This window comes from Solanum lycopersicum, chromosome 9 (assembly GCF_036512215.1).
Source record: "Solanum lycopersicum chromosome 9, SLM_r2.1".
Classification (NCBI taxonomy): domain Eukaryota; kingdom Viridiplantae; phylum Streptophyta; class Magnoliopsida; order Solanales; family Solanaceae; genus Solanum; species Solanum lycopersicum.
In genome coordinates, this window is record NC_090808.1 from 68,932,491 (window position 1) to 68,954,776 (window position 22,286).

Sequence of the window (22,286 nt, forward strand, 5' to 3'; positions counted from 1 at the left end):
CATCAACATCAACTGAATTAGTGGTACGCATTGCCTTAAGACGAGGATAACACACTTCGAAATCCGTTATCGCGGTCGTATAATAATTAATCGCATCTTTAAACGCGTCATTAACCGTTGAATCGACCGCGTCGTCGATTAACTCGATAGCCGGTATAAAATGATCGTTACAATCACTTAAAGCTTGTTGTGTATCGGACGATAACTTGTCATTATTGTTAAGGAGCTTCATACGGACCGTTATCGACACATTAGTGGCCTCTTGTTCGATTTTTTTAAGCGCCAAAAAGCCTATTGTTTTTAAATCGGCTTTTTGGAGCGAATCGAGATCGGCTTGTGACCTGTCTGTTTGAATCCATGAAATACATTCATTATTGTTGTTACATGCTTTGGCAAGATTTGGAGGAATAATATTTAAGGCTTGAGGTTGAATTCTTCCATTAACAATAGGTAATTGAAGAGTTAAGCAAAGGAAAAAGGCTAAAGGAATTAATTTAATAAGAAAAGAATTTGACCTCCTTGATAAAGAAAAGGAGATCAAAGCCATAATTAGTTTTATTTTAAAAAAAACTTTTTTTTTCCTTTTTTTTTTTTAACCCCAAATTTACTTGAGTATTATCATTGTTCTTTTCTTGTTTTCTTTGTTTTATATGAAAATTGTTATTGATAGTTGAAAAAGATTGGTAGAGATAAATGTTCTCTTTACCACCCTTTATGAATAGAGGTTTTTAATAAAAATTGTGGGGGGTTCAATTAATTTTATTTTTGTTTTGTAAAAATGAACTAAAATTGAGGGATTGTGTTTTTCTCTTTGTAGTGACCATTCATTTGTTAAGAAATAATTTTTTTGAGGTAAAAAAAAAAAAGGAAAGCTTAATCATTCTTAAAGATCTTGTTTTGTTGTAATGTCTTCATTTTTAATCTTCTTTTAGGTTTTGTGGTTCTTAAAGTGTTAAATATGGTAGTAACAAGTGAAATCTAGAGAAGACGATGTATACACAAACCTAACTTTTTACCTTTTGAAGGTAAAAGAGGTGGTTGTGATAAACCTTCGGCTCTAGTAACACATTTTAATCAATCTTTCGTCTTTCATTTGAATTCACATGTTCTCGCATGATTTTCACCCACTTTCATCGATCGAGATATGCAAGTAAGCCATAATCCATGAATCTCCAAGAAAATGGACTTTGAAAATTGAGATACAAAATGCAACAAGCCCAAGTATAAGATCATAAGCTTTGTAACCAAATGTAACATCATTCTCATTTTAAATGTTAAAGGCACACCTTTACAAACTATAATGACAACAACCAAAATCTTAGTAAAGGTACCAAAACATACTATTGAGATACCTAATAAATAGTAACTTAATCTGAATAAGATCCCCAATAGGAAAAATATGGAACTATGGAGATTGATGAGAAGTTAATTTTATTCTCACGTGAATGGAGCAGCAACATTTAGTCGTGTAGCTAAGAGCATAAGATAAAGTCTTGAACTTCACACTAGCATCAACATGTCTGGTCTTAAAGAACTATAAGAAACCACTACTCAGATGGTGAATTTGATAGTACTCGGGGACCAAGGATAGCAAGAAACACCGATACTCATTCTCAGCGCTTGGATACTACAAGATATCAAGATAGAAAAAGCTTCCTACAAGAAGATATCATGCTCTTCTCATAATATTTGTGCAGCAATAGAGACAATCGTATGGTGCTGTACTACTATCAAAGCCTGAGACCAAACAAAACAGTCACGTATTTCAGTTCCTAGAATAACTTAGTCTCGAAACGTTGACATAAGAATATGATAGAAAATCCTTCTTAAAGTCACAGTGTAACAATGAACCATGAATGACTAAGTAGACTTATACACCAGAGCCATGAGCCCCTTGGAAATATTAGATACATAACAACTGCCAATAGCACAGAGCTATTTAAGTAATTCGGAACTTGTTTATTTTCTGTAAGTCAATCATTCAGTTGCTTCTTTTTTTCTATCCTATTCGACACTTGTTAAAATGTTGTATTTATGCAAGAGTCTAGGGGGTAAAAAAAGAGGAACATTGTTCAAAGTTATCGTTTATAAATACTGATGATTTTTGTGAGCTATAGACCAGATTGCGTCAGTAAGCAGCGCACAACGAATTGCTGTATCTCCTAAGAGACAATGTACTTAAGAAAACTGAAGGTTCCCCTGCCCCCATTTTTACATGACTCATAGCAGCACCAAGTCATAATCCCGAATAGAGAATCACATTGATATTCACGCTTTATTATTTTAAATTGCAACCACTTAGAATAACAAGCTAGCAATTCAGAGAACAATTTTATCTTTTGACAGGTATTAAGAGGAGTAATTTTCCACTGAGATAAACATTATAAGCTACAAACTTTTATAAGCAGTGGATGCAAGAGCTACTGGGGAGCCACTTCCTGCAAATTATTAGGGAGCACCAACGAGCAAACCTAATATGAAACAATTTAATGCAAAATACAAAACATACGAACCTCAACGTAATCCAAAAATCTCTTCTGGAGGATCATATATGTGCCGATCCGGAAAAATCTCTTCAAAGTCTTGCTTAACCCTATTTCTTAATAGTGGGTGTGGCAAAAGTCCCTTCAACAAAACCCTGAAAGGTAGCTCCTCAGGTGGGTATGGAGACTTCTTCATGTCTTCAAATATATTCATAGCATCTGCAGGAGATCCATCTCTCAAGAATCCCCTAATAACTTCAGTGAATGTCTGACAATCAGGAAATAGATCTTCCTTTCTCATACTCTCCCATAACTTCATTGCATCATCCATTTTTCTCCGTCTCGCCAACGCAATGATCAGGTCCTTGTAAAGATAGACATCGGGTTGGTACCAGGCTTGTTTCTGAATTACCCAAAACACCTGAAATACAAACAACTAGCTGTGTGTGATAATGCCATTCCATATGCCCCAAAATAGACTTCGATAAATTAACTGAAAATGACATTAGCACGCATATCAAGATTCAAAATGTATGATCTCAACCAAAAAGGAAACAAATAGAATAGCTTTAAGCAGATATCCGAAAAAGCAACAGCACAATTTTAACAATGTTTTGCCCATTTGATAACTTAAAATAGAACAACTTCACAAGAAAAAAAATTATAAAACCACTGAACAGCGAACACTATTGACCAATTCTCTTATTTATATTATGATCTAATATAAACACCTTCTCCAACGACTCATCACCAAAGCACTGAATGCACTTCACTCCAACTACTGCCTTATAAGCGAAACTATACAAGTTTTATCGCATCCAACTAAACTTGGGCACCTAGACGCTAAATGGGAACAAAGAAAGATCACAGCTTAAAGATAAATCCAACAGCAATAACTTCCTCTATTACTAAATGCAACAATAAAACTTCTGAAATAGAAATGAGAAAACAGTAGGTGATCTTTTCACATTTGCTCAAGCCTGGTGGGCAGAGTCACCTAGTACCCGTTTACTCAGTTTAATTAGTCGATGTGCGTACAAGCTGGCACGGACAGCGGTACTAAAACTACTATTGTGCAATTCTTGTTTACTAGTTTCACTTACTCCATATATGAACAGAGAAAAGAAAAATCACATTTTTTGGCATTAGAAAGCTTACCTTAACAGCAAGAGAGACTTCTTCTTGGCGTTCAAGTTCATTAAGTACAGCAATCATATCCATTTTAAGAAGTCTAAGGACATGTGTTTTAACAAACTTGTCAAGCTTTTCTTCATCATCTTTGAATCTTCTTAACCCAAGAATCACAAAAAGTGCTTCTTTTCCAATCAATTTCTTTCCCCTCCAAAGTGACCCTCTTGGTCTTCCATCATGGTACCACCTCACATCCCTCACTGAACTTCTAGAAAACTCAGGAACCCATGATGGAGAACATGAAGAAGAAGATGTTAAGGTGGAAGAAATTGATGGTAATGGAGAAACTGAAAGGTGTTTAAGAAGCAAAGATGGAATTTTTAGTCTTGAAATGGTTCTAATTGCCATTTTTGAAAGATGGCTATGAAAGGGAAGTCTGTACGATGGTTATGGTGGCGGAGGCGATGGATACAGAGGCGCCGGTGATGCTCCGGCGGAAGAATCAGTGAAATTGGGTATTAGGGTTTGACAACTTCCGATTATGAAGTTGAATTGGGGAAGAAATATTAGTAGTTATTTACTTTTAGACACCTTATGTTTTTGAAAACTAACATTTAGTCCATCTAGCTTTTGAAAAATACTTAATTGGTCCCAAATTGTCCACCTAGGCAGTCCAACGTGTGGAACTCTGTCAGTTCCTTGTTAGTTATCTTGCGTATCTTTGAGAATCAATATGATTAAATTTTAAATTAACTCAGAGTATATTAATTTTATATTTTTAATTAAAAATTATATATTTAAATACTATACAAAAAACATTATATATTACAATTTTTTTATAAAATACTAATCAAAAGTCATATTGATTGACTCTAAAAAAAAATACTTAATGTTATTTCATTTTCTTATTATTTTGCTTTTCACGAGCAAAAGTTTCTCCAAATTATTTTATTTTAATATATCGTATCCTTTCAATTGACACAACCAAAAATAATAGTTTATTTTTCATCTGCAGACGATGAGTTAAGATATCATGAACTTTGGGTTTTGTGATAAACCTTTTGTTGAATCATTTTAATTTAACCAAAATTAATGAAATTTTATGTCTTTAAAATTAGAAAAAAGACGAAAAAATTATAAAAAGAGATAAATAAGATTTCAGCTAAAAGTGCCACATCACCAAAGCTATATATAAATAAAGGGATTTTTACTAGTCATAGATTTTTTTTTAATTAGAATTTTAATCAACATTTACTATGCATTTTTTTATCATATTGATATATAAAAAAATTACAATCTATAATATTTTTTATATAATTCTTAAATATTTAATTTTCTAACTAGAATTTCAGCTAAAAGTGCCACATCACTAAAGCTATATAGAAATAAAGGGATTTTACTAGTCATAGTTTTTTTTTTCTAACTAAAATTTTGATTAACATTTGACTATATATCTTTTTATCGTATTGATATGTAAGAAAATTACAATTTATAGTATTTCTTTTTTATAATTTTAAAATATTTAATTTTCTTTAAAAAAGTTATCAAAATAATGTAATATAATCTAACTTTTAAAAATAATTAAATTAACTTTTCAAAAACGTAATCCGTCGAATAAAAGTCGACTGAATAGTTAATTATCAATGTAGTCAAACTAGGATTGCATATTTTCATACAAGACTCCAAAATTTGGGGGGGAAAAAGTCAAACTAATAATAATGATGGTAATATCTGAAATAGATTAGATCAGAAATCTCTACCCATAAAATTAATTGTATAAAAGGAGGAATGATCATATATAAAAAAACAAAAAAAAAACATATAGTTGAATATTTTCTTTCTATCATGGATTATTCACATTTCAAGACTATATTATTGTTATGCATTTTCTTCTTCTTTTGCTTTCCACAAGCAAAAGGGAATCATCGATGGAACACATACACTGTTGTTATATATAATGGCCTTCCATTTGATTCGCCCAAATTATCGATTCATTGTTATTCTGCAGACGATGATTTAGGATATCATGATCTTGCTGCATATGAAAATTTCAGTTGGAAGTTCAAATTTAATCAATGGCTTTGGGCTAGAACAAGGTTCCATTGTCAATTTTGGTGGGACAAAAAAAGCAAGTCTTTTGTTGTATTCAATGATTACGATCACTGTATTTTGTATTCGCCTATTCCTACAACAAATTATTGTCAATGGACCGTACAAGAAGATGGCTTTTGGCTGACTAACTATAGAGGGGATACTTATAGAGTTTTTGAATGGTGAACGATAATAGTTTATAATCTTATAATACTTTTCATTGAAACCTTTACTTTATATAAATAACAATGCTTCTTTTTTGTTGAATTACTGATTTTTAATCTTGTTGAATTATAAGTGTATAAATTGAAGTTGATGATTTTTTTTATTAGTAATAAAAGTTTAATAAGTATAAGTTATGAAAATAAACCTTAAATAAATAAAAGAGAAAAAAAACACAAATAGAGGAGATAAAAGAAATAACTTTATAGGATAAAAATTTATAATATTATAATACTTTTCATTGAAACCTTTACTTTATATAAATAACAATGCTTCTTTTTTGTTGAATTACTGATTTTTAATCTTGTTAAATTATAAGTGTATAAATTGAAGTTGATGATATTTTTTTGTTAGTAATAAAAGTTTAATAGGTATAAGTTATGAATATAAACCTTAAATAAATAAAAGAGAAAAAAAAACACAAATAGAAGAGATAAAAGAAATAACTTATACGTATGATAAGTGATTTAAGGAAATTATACAAATAACACCAATAACAAGATTAAGAGAAAACAAAAATGTGAAATTGAGAAAAAATAATAGGAAATAAAGAGATTAATAGATTAATTGATGAAAGAAATTAAATATAATATCCTTTCTATTCTATAAAATCTTATGTTTAAGAAAAGATACTAATAGTATAGATGTAATGAAAGGAATTATAAATATTACTATTAATAATTCTCAATAAAATTTTAACGTGGAATTTTATATGATTTAAAATTAGAAGAAAAAAAAAAGATTAAAAAATATAATAGATAAATAATTTTTTTAAAAAAAAGATCAAAAAGATACTAATAGTATAGATGTAATGAAAGGAACTAAAAGTATTACTATTAATAATTCTCAATAAAATTTTAAGGTGGAATTTTATATCATTTAAAATTAGAAGAGGAAAAAAGATTTAAAAATATAATAGATAAATAAATTTAAAAAGAATAGATCAAATTCATTCAATGTAGATTGTAGTCAAACTAGAAATGTTGAATTTCTTTATTCAAAGACTCCAAAACTAGAAAAGGAATAAAGTCACTACAAATTAATATTGATATTAATATCTAAATTATCTCATCATCTCTTCCCATAACATTTATCATATATAAGAAACCATATAGACTCTCAAACAAATTAAATTTTAAATAATTTTCTTCCTATCATGGATTATTCACAATTTAAAAATATATTATTATTATTATTATTATTATTATGCATTTTCATCAACTTTTGCTTTCCACAAGCAAAAGGAATTCACCATTGGGGAAAATATACTAATTCTATATATAATGGTAAGAACTATCCTCTGATGCTACAATATTAAAAAAATACTTTTATGTCAAAACTAAAAAGTAGGGAGAAATCTACTTTTGATTTTAAACATATTTTAAGTTATTTAAAATTTATTTTAAATTATTCTTAACCTTTTCAAACAATTTCTAACTTATTTTAAGTTGTTTTTATCTCTTAAAAATATATTTGACCAACTTTTAAAATTTTAAGCACCTTCTAAGTCATTAATATAGTAAAACTGGGCTATTAGTGTTGATGGTATCTATAATCTATAATATCTATAAATTGAAATTTTCATAATCAGCCCCATAAATTTTGATTTTTTTTCTTCTTTTATAAAAGGGAAATAATTATGTAAATGTGACCATAAACTCTAACAAATCAAAGCTGATAGCTCCTTTCTAGGATTATTCACAAATTAAGACTATATCTTTTATTATGCATTTTTTTCTTTTTTTGCTTTTCTTAAATAAAAGGGTATTTAAAATATATCGTTTGTGTATATAATAGCCTTCCAATTGACTCTCCTGATAATTAAGAGTTCATTGTTTTTCTAAAGAAAATAATATAGGATTTCATGTACTTTCTCCCTATGAAGATATTAATTGGTCATTTAAAGCAAATCGCTGGATTATTGGATTATTAGTTGGTGAAAGGATAAAAATTTATGATATTTATAATACTTTCAAATGAAAATCTTATTAACTTTAAAAATATAATAATACTTTTCCTTTAAATTTATTGGATTATCTATGTATACAAATTAGATTTTTCATTTTCTTCTTGTAACTTTCCTTATATCTATTATTCAATTTTAAGATTTCGATTTTGATTTCTCAAATATTTTTTTTTTTAATATTTATCTTCTCATCATTTATGTTGAGTAATTTTGACATGACAATGGAACAGAGTAAGGGATCAATAGTTAGAAACTAAGATGCTAAGTGACCAATTAATTATTTTGTATATCAGTATATATACACAAATATGTTTTTATTGTAATTGTTAACTTTTTTATACGGAATAAATTAATAATATTTTTTACATCAATTCAAATGGTAAAAACTATCTAAAATTTTCAAGGGAAGTTCTAATATCTTAGTTCGTACAAATCAGTACATCGAAAATATGAAAATAATGTGAAATTATCCTTTAAAAGAGTATTTTATCTCTTGATATGAATTTTAATGGCATAATTCTTTTAGGTGTCATTTTTTTTTTTTGGTTAAAGTTTGATTAAAATGCTAACCAAAAAGAATATATTACTTTATTGACCTCTTTTAAGCAATTGATGTACTCAATGAAGAAAATAATTGTGTTTCAAATTCACAAATTACCTCCAAAACTCATTGTTAATGAAAATGAGTGTTATAGATATATTAACAGGTGAATGATAATAATTTATAATGTCGTAAATTTTTTTTATTAAAACCCTATCAATATTAAAAAGTTATAATACTTCTTTGTTGAATTGTGAATTTCAAGTTTATTGAATTATTAGAGTACAAAATTTAAATATATAATTTTCTTGTTGTAACCTTTTTTTATTTCGATAATTTAATTTTAAGATTTCTATTTTCCAAACATCTTTTACTTTTAACATTTTCCTTCCCACCATTCACGTGGAGAGATTCGAAACGCTAATAAAACAAGATAACATAGGAGAGGAAAAAATGAATTTTGTTAAAAAGTTAAAATTGTTCAATGTTTAGAAGAGTTTTTTATACTTTTTTTAATATATTTAATTCATTTAATAAATTGTTAAATACTTTACGTTTTGTAAACTAATTTGAGGATAATTAAAAAAATCTAGCAAATTAATAACCTAAAATAGATGGAGTAACTACGATTTGATTTAATTGTGCTTCATAACAAACGTTTGCAAAAAATTGTCAGGTGCCTATCTCCCAAATATCTCGCTCGCCGCTCTCCTTCAATCTCTCGCTCGCTTCCTCACTTTTTATACAAATATAAGTGTATAAAAATTGTTTCCAATTGTATAAAGCAGAGAAAACTAAATATATACATATATTTTTATTCCTCTCTCTCCCAACTTCCAGATCTCGCTCCCCACTCTCCCAAATCTCGCTCGCCACGCTCACCTTTCTCACTTATACAAACAGAAGCGAAATGTATAAATTGCGTTTCTTTTTGTACAAAGCGTGAGAAAAAATTGTATGAACACATGCAAATATATATATTTTTGTCCTATACACTTATAATTATACAATAAAAATACTCCCCTGCCCAGTTTCTTTTGCCTTTCTCTCTTTCTCGTTTTATACAATTTTCAAATTGTATCGAATTTCTCTCTTTCTCGTTTTAAACAATTTGATTCAATTGTATATTCATTGTCAAGTCTCTTTTGTCTTTCTTTCTTTCTCATTTTATACAAATTCAAATTGTATACAATCTTTCTATACACTTATAATAATACAATTCATTTTATACACTTCGTTTTTATACAGTTCTCTGTCCAAGTGTCTTTCTCTTTCTTGTTTTATACACTTCATTTTATACAATTTGCTTCAACTGTATATGTATAACGAATTATATAGTTTCTATGTTTGCTATGGAGCGCAATTATGCAAACTTTGTTATAGCATACAAATATAAATTTTTTATTTGCTATATGTGAAAGTTGCCCTTAATAACCTTTAATTTCTATTCTTAAATATATTTGTTTTGTGTCAAATTCTAATGATACACTTAATATGGACCATATAAAATATATATACTAAGAGGCCGTTTAGATTGACTTGAAAAATAATTTTTATGTCAAAATTAAAAAATAGAGGGAGATCTACTTTTGATTTTTGACTTATTTCAAATCATTTTTAAATTTATTTTACGCTATTTTTAACCTTGTCAAGCACTTCCTAACTTATTTTAAGTCAAATTTTTTTATTTATCTAAAACTTTTTAAACAAAAAAACTGACAGAAAAATATATTTAATCAATTTTTAAGCCAATGCAAATGCCCTCTAAGTCATTAATATAGTCAAACTGGGGTATTAATGTTGATGGTATCTATAATATCTATAAATTGGAATTTTCATAATCTGCCCCACAAATTTTAATTTTTTTCTTTCTTTTAACAAAGGGGAATACTTGTAGCCATAAACTCTAACAAACTAAAGCTGAATAGCTTCTTCCTATAATGGATTATTCACAAGTTAAGACTATATACTTCTTATGCATTTTTTTCCTTTTTAGCTTTCCTCAAGCAAAAGGGTATCCAAAATATACTGTTTGCGTATATAATGGCCTTCCATTTGACTCTCCTGATAAATTAAGAGTTCATTGTTTTTCTAAAGATAATGAAATAGGTTTTCATGTACTTTCTCCCTATGAAGATATTTCTTGGTCATTTAAATTAAATCGTTTGATTTTTTCGAGAACTACGTTCTATTGCAGTTTTTGGTGGGGTAAAAGAGCCCAACAAATTATTGTATTCAATGATGAAAAGTTGTGCGTTGGAGATTCACAACTTCCTCAGTCCACACATTATTGTCAATGGACAGCACAGGAGGATGGTATTTATTTGAGTGGCGAACAAAGTTATGGTTATAGATATATTAGCTGGTGAACGAATAAAAAATTATGATACTTTCTTATGAAAAATATAATAATACTTTTCCTTTAAGTTTATTGAATTAATTGCCTATACAAATTGAATTTTTAATTCTCTTGTTGTAACTTTACTTAAATCTATCGTTCACTTTTAAGATTTTGATTTTGATTTCCCAAACATTTTTTCTTCTCATCATTTATGTCGAGTGATTTTGACAATGAAACAGAGTAAGGGATTGAGTTTTAGTAAATCAAATGACTTCTATTAAATTTAGTCACTAAATTAAGACAATAGTTAGAAATTAAAATGCCAAGTGACCAATTAATTATTTTGTATATCAATATATATACACGGATACATTATTATTAATCGTTATTTTTTGGTATGAAATAAATCAATAATATTTTTTACACTAATTCGAATGGTAAAATCTATCTAAAGATCTTGAAGAAAGTTCTAACATCTTAGTTCGTGTAAAATTAATACGTCTAAAGTATAAAAATAGTACGAAATTATTCTTTAAAAGAGTATTTTATCTATTGATATGAATTACAATGGCACAATTTTCTAGGTGAATTTTATTTTTATGAAGTTTTTTTTTAAAATGCTAACCAAAGAGAATATATTACTTTATTGACCTCTTTCAAGTTTAAGTTTTTTGTATTACATCATATTTAAGCTCATTTTACTCTAATATTATAAAATAGAAATTATATACTCTTTTTGTTTCTTTTTAATTAATAGAGTCTATTCACAATCAGAAAAGTGTGAATTACATAGAGATTTTTCTTAGGAATTAATATGAAAATTCGAAGAAAAATAAGTTTCATGTGAATTTTCATACTAATATTTAGAAAAAATTCCCATATAATTTACAGTTTATTATAATGATTAATTTATAGTGTTAAATATAACAGTTAATATATTCTTTTAAAGGCACTAAGTCAATATTAATAAATTGAGAAATAACAGAAAAATAAAATTATTATATTTTATTTATTAAAAATGATAAATAAAAATAAAAATCAAATTAAAAAATAGTCAATAAATCATCAAATGTAGTCAATCAATCATACAAATACTCCAAAATTGGTCTGGGTGGGGGATATTATGTCAATTAATGTTGATAATATCATTGTTCATAATTCTTTTTCTTCTTTTATAAAAGGAGGGGTACTTATTATTATTATTATTATAATATAAAAAAGAAGCCATAAACTATAGCAAATTAAAATTGACAGTTTTTTCCTATCATGAATTATTCACAATTCAAAACTATATTATTGTTATGTTTTTTTTTCTTTTTATTGCTTTCCTCAAGCAAAAGGGAATCATCGTTGGAAGAAGTATCCTGTTTTAATATATATGTAGACATTGAAATTTTGTAAGAGTCTACAAGATGCGTTCAATTCGAGTTGGGACTCTACAAATTGTGTTCAACTCAGATAAGGATTCTTGGAGGCTTCTCAACCCTAAACCCCTAGTTTATGCCTAAGGGTACTAAATTCCGTTTATGCCTAAGGGTACTAAATTCCGTTAAAAGGCATCTCGAAAAATCCACAAAGAGATCAAGATATCCACAAAGAGATCAAGATCTCGAATACTCCACAAATTGATGGATTATTCATATAAAGAGATCAAATCTAAATCATCCTAGTTCAAGAAATACACCACTAACGGCCAATCAAGGGAGGAACAAATTTATATTCACAATCTTGATGAATAAAATCACGTTTCTTCGATTGTTTGCATCATGATTGTGAGTACAAATTTGTTCCTCCCTTGATTCTACTCTCTAATATGATTTATCCATGATTCACGTTTCTTCGATTGTTTGCATCATGATTGTGAGTACAAATCTGTTCTTCCCTTGATTCTACTCTCTAATATGATTTATCCATGATTCGAGGGCCGTTAGTGGTGTATTTCTCGAACTAGGATGATTTAGATTTGATCTCTTTATATGAATAATCCATTGGAGTATTCGAAATCTTGATCTCTTTGTGGATTTTTCGAGATGCCTTTTAACGGAATTTAGTACCCTTTATATAGGCATAAACTAGGGGTTTAGGGTTGAGTAGCCTCCAAGAATCCTTATCTGAGTTGAACACAATTTGTAGAGTCCCAACTCGAATTGAACGCATCTTGTAGAGTCTTACAAAATTTCAATGTCTACAATATAATGGCCTTCCATTTGACTCTCTTAAATTATTCACTATTATTCTGCAGATGACGATTTAGAATTTCATTAACTTTTTGCTTATTAAAATTTCACTTGGAGATTTAAATTTAATCAATGGCTTTAGATTAGGACAGTGTTTACTTATCATTTTTGGTGGGGTAAGAAAAATAAAGCTTTTATTGTATTCAATGATTACGATCATTGCATTTTGTATTCGCCCTAGTGCTACAACAAATTATTGTCAATGGACTATACAAGAGGATGGTAATATATCGAATGGTCGGATAAAAATTTATGATATTGTATTCTTTTAATTGAAATTTATCTTTTAAAAATAATAATATTTTTCTTTTTTAAATCGCTTATTTTTAAGCTTATTGAATTGTTAACGTATAAAAAATAAATTTATAATTTTATGGTGTACCTTTGCCTTAACGATCACTAGAACATTATAAAACCTGTTCTTTTATTACCTTTTCCCTTTCCGTTATTCAAGCTAAAAGTTTCAAAAAGAAAATAATTGAATCTGAAAGTTTTGATGATATAATTGATCACAATAATAGCATAAATAAACACATCTATTAATAATGGATAATACGATTGAACTATTTCTAAGAATTTAATAACATATTTGATTTTTTTTCTTTTGAAATCGTATTTATTAAAATGTTTGTTCAAGTTTGAAAAGAAATAAACATGCTAACCAATTGTATGGAGCAGCCATTTTTTAGACTTTTTTTTTTAAAGAAATATCATTTCTAATTGTATTTCAATATTATAAAATAAAATTAAACGTGAAATTAAAGTATAAAATATCGTAAATTGTATGGCGTAACCATTTTTTAGATTATTTTTCCAGTAGCCAACATTAAAAAAATTCACCAAGGTACATTATTGGCTGACTAATCATTGTTTAACCCTTTTTTTTAAATATTATTTTTTTCAATAACTTGATAAATCACAAGAGAAGAAAAATAGTTCGTATGTCCTCGTAAAGTTGGTAACATTTTTGTTATATATCTAAACAAAAAATATACCCCACTAGAGAAAGGGGGTTGGGGTTTGTTGAGGTCAATATGGTCAATTCATGTTTCCACCAACAATTTTGGCCTATATAGTGGGGAAAATATGGTTATTTTAAAATGTATATATAAGGTCAAAAGTTGTTGTACATAAATTAAAAATGGATATTGTAGCTATACCAAACACCTTACCAACACAAAAATTTTACTTATTCCTAAAGTTTTGAGCAATGCAATATTCCATTTCTTTGACTTCATACACATAAGGTTTCACCGATAATAAAAAGTTTCGAGTTTAAGTAAATTTAAATAAGTCGAATTTTATATTGAATGAGAGAAAAAGAGTTTCAATTTATTAAGTGGTTATATTCGTCTAAGGGAATTAGAGAAATGAGATGAAAAAAATTATCCTTTTCACAATCCCACTTAATTTTATTTTTTTTTTTGATCGAAACTTACCAACTCAGCTGATTTGAATTCATTATGTAAGTAGTCTGCAATATGAGGTGTTAATGTTTACTACTAAGAACAATTTCATTATTAAAATTCAAACTCCAACTTTTAAGAGCTTACTTACAACTTTAGTCATGGTGAGTAAATTATTATTTTAATTCTCATATTAAAAATTAAATGTAAAAATATCTTATATCTAGTCTTACTCTTATAGACGTGCAGACCAAGTCGAGACCTTATTTGTCAATTATTGTGTGCATAATAAACTGTTAAGTCCACTATATAAGCAAAATTAGTGGACCATTTTCTTAATTTTTTATTTGAAAATCAAACTTTAAGATGTTCTAATTTAGATTTTCATGAAGATTAATAATATAATTTTTAATAAGGTGATATGTATACCAACTTTATTTTAATATTTTATATTGGCAGAAAAATGATTTAAAACACAAAATCTGAATTTCGTAATACACAAATTATTATTAATAAAATTGGTCAATCTACATATACCTTTCAAATTGGAACATTTTGTAATGATAGCGTCACCATATCCTTGTAAGAGTAGGTAAGATTTGAAAGGTTTGCCTATGGTGTTTGTTGATGTCAATTTGGTCAACCTATGTGGTTAGATAAAATTTTGAGTTCAAATTTTATTGACGATGAAAAGTTTTTAATAGCAAATATTTTTTTTTTTGGATAAAATATCGAAATAATCAACCAAATAGATTTTATATATAGTATGATTAACCCTAAACAACAAATTATTCTTCAAATATTTGACATTACTTCTTGGTCCCCCAATGAATAGCAATTAATTAGGTGTATGAAAATGTTGTTTCCCCCCTCCTGCCCCCCCCCCCCCCCCCTTTTTTTTTGTATATATGTCAAAATCACTCACCATTCAATATGTTATGTACTTTTTTTTTAAAAAAAAAATTGAGTTCATCTTTGGTTTAATTTAAGCTCTATTGATTATTGTTGATTTTTATTTCATTATTTTGTTACTACTGTTTAATTCTTCAAAGATATGAATATGATTTGAATATTTTAGAATAGATATTCGTTAATAATAAAGTTATATTTTTAAAATTAAGCAGAGCAAGAGGATTATATTTTCGAAAGACATTAAAAAATTAGGATCGATAAGTAAATTATAAAGCTAGAATAGAAGAAATTGATAAATCCAACAATTTCTTTATTATTATATATATATATATATATATAGTTTCTATTAAATTTCTTCATGCTCCAGGCTTAAGAAAAGAAATAAATAAAGGATGGGGTGGGTTGGTGTTCTTTTATATAATAATAATAATAATAATAATAATACTCTATTCTCCAACTTTTTTGTTCTCTATTCCCTTTAATTATTTTGCTTCGAATTAGTGGGACATTATGCATATAATATAGTACTAGCATAATTAAAAAAAATATTAAAAAAATGTTTATATTGGGTGATGAAAGGACATAGAGATTTGCGACGAAACGAAATCGTTACCCTTTGTACAATCCGTTCTTCTTTTCTATATATATATATTTATATTTAAAATTATGTTTTTTTAATTTTGTTTAGTGATTTTATTTATAAGTATGTGAATATCTATTAATTTTTACATATAAATATGATTTGAACCTATATTACCGTAGATGAATTTAGAGTATATAGTAGATAGTGTTGGACTAATAAGATTTTTATGGTGACTATTTAATAGTATACGATTTTTTTAAAAATCTTCTACTTTTTTATTAAAAAAAAATTAATTATCACTTAACCTTTTAAATTACAAATAATTTACGGCATTATTTTTTATTAACATAAAAAAATTAATAGAACTCCTATTTTCTAATTTGTATGGCGGTGTGAGAGTGAGAGCACCGACGAGATGGCCGTTACATTGAGATTTACAAAGTGTGGGTCCAATAATACCTGTCGGCCAACATCTATTATTTATTAATCTTTACGTTTTAAAAAGAATTATATAATTTAATTTATAAAGAAGTTAAATTTTTTTTTAATTTTATAATTCTAAATTAGAGTTACATCAAATATATTAAATGTCATTTAATATTATAATCTTAAATATGTCGCATGAAAAATTAAAGTTAAAGTGCTGACCAAAAAAAGAAAAGGATCGTTCTTTTTGAATTATACTAAAAAAAAATTAGGATATTTTTTTAAATGAAAGAAGTAACTTTTTTGATAATTCTCAATATTTATATCAGAGCCTAATAAATTTATATTCGTATCGTTTTTAAATTTTATTCAAGAAAGAATGCATTGTATCAAAAAGAAAATTTTAATACGCTTAAATTTAAAATCTCTTATTGAAGACGGAACAACTTAATCACGACATTTGGCCAAACCTAATTGATTTTTTTCTTCCTATTTTTTGATAAACTGAATAATACTCTCCATAATAATAATAAAAACTAGCGTTTTTAGACTTTATTATAATTTCAAAATTTCTTTATTTTAGTTAGTTAGAGACACAAGCTGCTGCATCAAAAGAAAAACAAAACTCTTCAATTTACATCTTACAAGGACTGCATTTTTTTACTGCTTCAAAAAGAATTTTTTTTATATTAATATTTTAATTTCAATTTTCATCATGTATAAGACTATAAAATTAAATTATAAATTTATATATTTAACAGAATTTTAGTTTAAAATTACAAATTTTAAAAATCTATTTTATTTTCTTAAACTTCATATGAAATTAAATTTAATCATTCTATTTAAGCGAAGAAAATAATTATTGTTCAAATAATTTGACAAAACTAATACAGGTATGACAAAATAATGAAATAATGCCAGTTTAGTGTCTGTGCTCGACTATAGATTGATTTACTATCTTTAGTCGTGTCTTTGAGATGCATCCACAAGAGAAGTTAAAGTAGGTTTTGATAAGTGGCGGATCTAAAAATTTTAATAAGAAAATTTGATATGTGAAGAATTAAATATATGAAATAATTAAATAGGTTTAACATTTATAATATATTTTTATATGATTAGAATAATTTAGATATATATAGGAAATGTGATCTCCTTCACCTATTTTGTAGATCTAATTTTTTTAGATTTTAAATCCCTTATCGAAACTTTTGGCTTCACCTTTACATAAAATATAATTTAATCATGTATACATAGTAAAAAAAATTCGTCGAAGCGGTTCGGATGAATCTCCTATCAGAGGGCTAGCTCCGCCCCTGATTTTGATAATCCTAAAATAAGGTAAAAGTACAGAAATCTCATATATTTAGGTTATATTTTATCAAAAATTTCTCATTTATAAAAATTAAAATTTGTATTGTCCTTAAATATATATTTTTATTATCTGATATATTACTTAATAGAAAAAATATATATGGGAGTGGATGAATGGAGAGCCCCGAGTAGTTTATTGGACAAATCAAATTAACGTGTGATAATACTTTTCAGCATCAAAAGTTTTCTTCTATCACGAGAGAAAATGAATATATATTCGAGAGAGGACCAGGATTTAATCTAAACTAAAACATGTAAAAAAATATTTAATAAAAATTACTAATAAACTTTATCAGATCTACCAAAACCAATAAATTCCCTTATAAAAATTAGAGATCTGAAACAAATCTTGACCGTCCATTTCCACAATCAAACCTATTTATACCACTCATTTCCGCCCTAAAATTCTTGCCACAATTCTTCTTCTTCCCTGAAAAACCCCAAAGGAAGAAGAGAAAAGCCTCTCAGATCTCATCTTAAACCCTTTCTTTTCTCTTATACTCGCCTTACCCATGGCTCTACTCGTTGAGAAGACCACCTCTGGCCGCGAGTACAAGGTGAAGGACATGTCTCAGGCTGACTTCGGCAGGCTCGAAATCGAGCTTGCTGAAGTTGAAATGCCTGGTCTCATGGCTTCACGTGCTGAATTTGGCCCTTCACAGCCCTTTAAAGGTGCAAAGATCACTGGATCTCTGCATATGACTATCCAAACTGCTGTCCTTATTGAAACCCTAACTGCTTTGGGTGCTGAAGTTAGATGGTGTTCTTGCAACATCTTCTCAACTCAGGACCATGCTGCAGCAGCCATTGCACGTGACAGTGCTGCTGTCTTTGCCTGGAAAGGTGAGACTTTGCAGGAGTACTGGTGGTGTACTGAGAGGGCACTTGACTGGGGTCCAGGTGGTGGTCCTGATCTGATTGTTGATGATGGAGGTGATGCTACTCTGTTGATTCATGAGGGAGTTAAGGCTGAAGAGGAGTTTGCTAAGAATGGAACAGTCCCAGATCCCACTTCTACTGACAATGTTGAGTTTCAACTTGTGCTTACTATTATTAAGGAGAGCTTAAAGACTGATCCATTAAGGTACACTAAGATGAAGGAGAGACTTGTTGGTGTTTCTGAGGAAACTACCACTGGTGTTAAGAGGCTTTACCAAATGCAGGCTAATGGATCTTTGCTTTTTCCTGCTATCAATGTTAATGACTCTGTTACCAAGAGCAAGGTATATTATATGTGCTTTCTAACTTATTGTTTTGATTCTTATGCTTCAGATCTATGTGAATTGGTTGTGTGTAGTGTTCATGTGCTAGTTATACATATAGATCTGTTATGAAATGATTGATAATTGCTTGGATCTGATACAGAGGAACTATACTGTTAACTTAATGTTGATTGATTTGTACTTATTGTACAAGTGCAATGTATATTTGAGTTGAATCTTATTAATGAATCATGAATCTTCTACTGTTTTGGTAATGTTTGAGGAATAAATGCTATTGCCTTTTGAAAAGCTAAAAGTTTTCATCTTTTCTAATTGGAGTGCGTGGTTATATAGTCACTGATTAGAAAATTTTGTAAGATATTTATGTGATGATGCATATTTCACTAGATCCGTATTGTTAAGCATAGAAAAGATGGTTTCTAAAATGTCTGATCTTGTTACATGAAGAAATGGTACTTATTTAACCTCATAAGTTCATGACTTTATTGTATTGATTGTTTGCTTAAAGTGGAAGAATGGTGAAGTGTATAGTTTTTCACTTGATTAGTTGAAGAATGACAACTTGATTAGCTTAGATAGGTTTACTTATAGCTCCATTTGGAAAAGCTATTTACAGTAGATGCATAAAGTAGTAGATCTTGATTATTATATTTATACCAGGGTCATGTTTGTTATTAAGCTCATTGATTGACAATTGTATTGATCTGTTTGGTTTGCAGTTTGACAACTTGTATGGATGCCGCCACTCACTTCCCGATGGTCTCATGAGGGCTACTGATGTTATGATTGCTGGAAAGGTTGCTCTTGTTGCTGGTTATGGAGATGTCGGCAAGGGATGTGCTGCTGCCATGAAACAAGCTGGTGCCCGTGTGATTGTGACTGAGATTGACCCAATCTGTGCTCTCCAGGCTACCATGGAAGGCCTCCAGGTTCTTCCTCTTGAGGATGTTGTTTCTGAGGTTGATATCTTTGTGACCACCACCGGTAACAAGGACATCATCATGGTTGACCACATGAGGAAGATGAAGAACAATGCCATTGTCTGCAACATTGGTCACTTTGACAACGAAATCGACATGCATGGTCTTGAAACCTTCCCTGGTGTGAAGAGGATCACAATCAAGCCACAAACCGACAGATGGGTCTTCCCAGACACCAACAGTGGCATCATTGTGTTGGCCGAGGGTCGTCTCATGAACTTGGGATGTGCCACTGGACACCCCAGTTTTGTGATGTCTTGCTCTTTCACTAACCAAGTCATTGCCCAACTCGAGTTGTGGAATGAGAGGAGCAGTGGCAAATACGAGAAGAAGGTGTACGTCTTGCCAAAGCACCTTGACGAGAAGGTTGCTGCCCTTCATCTTGGAAAGCTCGGAGCCAAGCTTACCAAACTCACCAAGGATCAAGCTGACTACATTAGCGTACCTGTTGAGGGTCCTTACAAGCCTGCTCACTACAGGTACTGAGGGGAAGAGACGCTCACAGTGGAACAACGATACGGCGGCATGATTGTTTTGTTTTTAATACTTTTATTTTGTTTAGGTAGTGTGTTTTTATTTTTGTTGGGGGATATTTTGCTGGAAAGTTGACCTAAATGTGTTTGAATAATATTTGAATTATGGTTGGGGTGGTGTCATATGATATTGTACCAAGTTAGATTCATTTGCTTTCTTGTTTCTATAAAATTTGCTTCAAGGAAACAAAGCATCATGTTTTTCATTTTCACTACATCTTTGCTTTATTTACTTGATGTTATTGCAATTCTTCTCTTATTTGGCTTCTGTTTATGCATCCATATGAGAGAGTTCACTTCTAAGAGGGAACATATGGTTGACTCCTAGTGAAGATTTGCGTAGTCTTTGAAATTTATATTTGTGACTTTCGAAAAGCATAATAGAGATGAAAGGAGTAAATTACTGTACTTTTTAAATTAAACTTTAGGGATGGGAACCACCTTGGGGATTATCACACCTCAGCACTCAAAATAACTCCTTTTTGTGAATAAAACTCCTTTCGTTTCACAAAGAAATTTAAGAATATAAAGTAATTTTTGAATTTTATGATTCTAAATTGGAATTTGATTAAATACAAAATTGTACTTTGATTTACTGACCTTAAACACGTCACAAGAGGCCATTCTTTTCGAAATAAACTAAAAAAAAAAGTCATTCTTTTTTAAACGGAGAGAATATCAAAAAAAAAGATGTCCTTTCGTTTCACAAAGAAGTTTAAGAATATAAAGGAATTTTTGAATTTTGTAATTCTAAATTAGAGTTTGGTCAAATACAAAATTTTATTTTGATCTACTGACCTTAAACACGTCACAAGAGGCTATTCTTTTCAAAATAAACTAAAAAAAAAATCATTCTTTTTTAAATGAAGGAGTATAAAAAAAAGATGAAAGATTCTTAATTTTTTTTTTCTAATTGTACAAATAATTAACTACATTGAGCATAAATCTCTCTTTACATCATTTAAAATGATGACACACTTGAATTTTTTTTTTTTTTGGGAGAATTTGAAATTTCAGATCATAAATTTGAGCCCCATTTAGCCAAAACAATAATTTGTATGTACACTTCTTCTAACTATTTTGTGCAATCTAAAAGGACCTCAAATTTGAGATATTTGGGTGAAAAAGTTGAATGCTTGTTGGAAAAGAAATAGCTTTTTTAAAGGGAGAACAAAACAAAATTTGCTTGTAAAAAAATAAAGTAATTATAAACTTATTTGCCTAAAATTAAATGATCTTTCACCAACCACCACCACCAAATTTTCTTTGTTTTTTTCAACTTCATTTCACCTAATGCTATCCAATTAGATAAGATAGTCTAATTAACCATGGTTTAATAAAAGAAACATCATGCATCTATTAATTATGGTTTGAGTTCGAGTTCTAATATATATGTAAAAACTTGATAGAAAAGAAAATCCTTCTGTTTTGAATGAATATTATGTAATGGAAAATCGAATTAATTGAACTCTAAATATCAACAAATATATAGGGAAATTTTATAAGTGAGGTTTGTGAGAATAGAGTATATGCAAATTTTATTATTATCATATGGAGGTAGATACACTATTTTCAAAAGACCGTCGACTCTAATACAACTATTTAAATATAACGAGAAAATTATGATACGCCACAAAAAATAGTATCAAGTCTACTAAAAAGGAGCAACAACAATAATAAAAGATGCATCAATTGAAACGTAATAAATAATAAATATACTAAGATAGATTATTAAAAACGATGATTTAGTAAAGTTTGAAACTAATTTTATTCTTTGTAAGGAAAAATTGTAGTACTTTCTCCGTTTCACAAAGAATGATCTAATTTGACTTAACACGAA

At 28.6% G+C, this 22,286-nt stretch overlaps 2 protein-coding genes across 3 annotated transcripts; one reads left to right on the plus strand and one right to left on the minus strand.

Moving 5' to 3' along the window:
• Positions 1–1,237: 1,237 nt before the first annotated feature.
• LOC101247961 (protein THYLAKOID ASSEMBLY 8-like, chloroplastic) lies at positions 1,238–4,433 on the minus strand. Of its 2 annotated transcripts, XM_004247837.5 has the most exons (3): positions 3,642–4,433; positions 2,514–2,904; positions 1,238–1,737 (listed from the first exon to the last, which is right to left on the minus strand). In XM_004247837.5, the coding sequence occupies exons 1-2, from the start codon at positions 4,020–4,022 to the stop codon at positions 2,515–2,517; spliced, it is 771 nt and encodes a 256-aa protein (XP_004247885.1). In that variant the 5' UTR covers positions 4,023–4,433; the 3' UTR covers positions 1,238–1,737; position 2,514. The 2 variants fall into 2 exon arrangements, with proteins under 2 accessions (XP_004247885.1, XP_069144897.1); XM_069288796.1 differs by lacking the exon at positions 1,238–1,737 and having other exon boundaries at positions 2,240–2,904.
• A 13,687-nt stretch (positions 4,434–18,120) lies between these two features.
• SAHH (S-adenosyl-l-homocysteine hydrolase) lies at positions 18,121–20,645 on the plus strand. The gene is made up of 2 exons (NM_001247083.2): positions 18,121–18,933; positions 19,653–20,645. Exons 1-2 carry the CDS (start codon positions 18,223–18,225, stop codon positions 20,397–20,399), a joined length of 1,458 nt encoding a protein of 485 aa, NP_001234012.2. The 5' UTR covers positions 18,121–18,222; the 3' UTR covers positions 20,400–20,645.
• Positions 20,646–22,286: the final 1,641 nt, after the last annotated feature.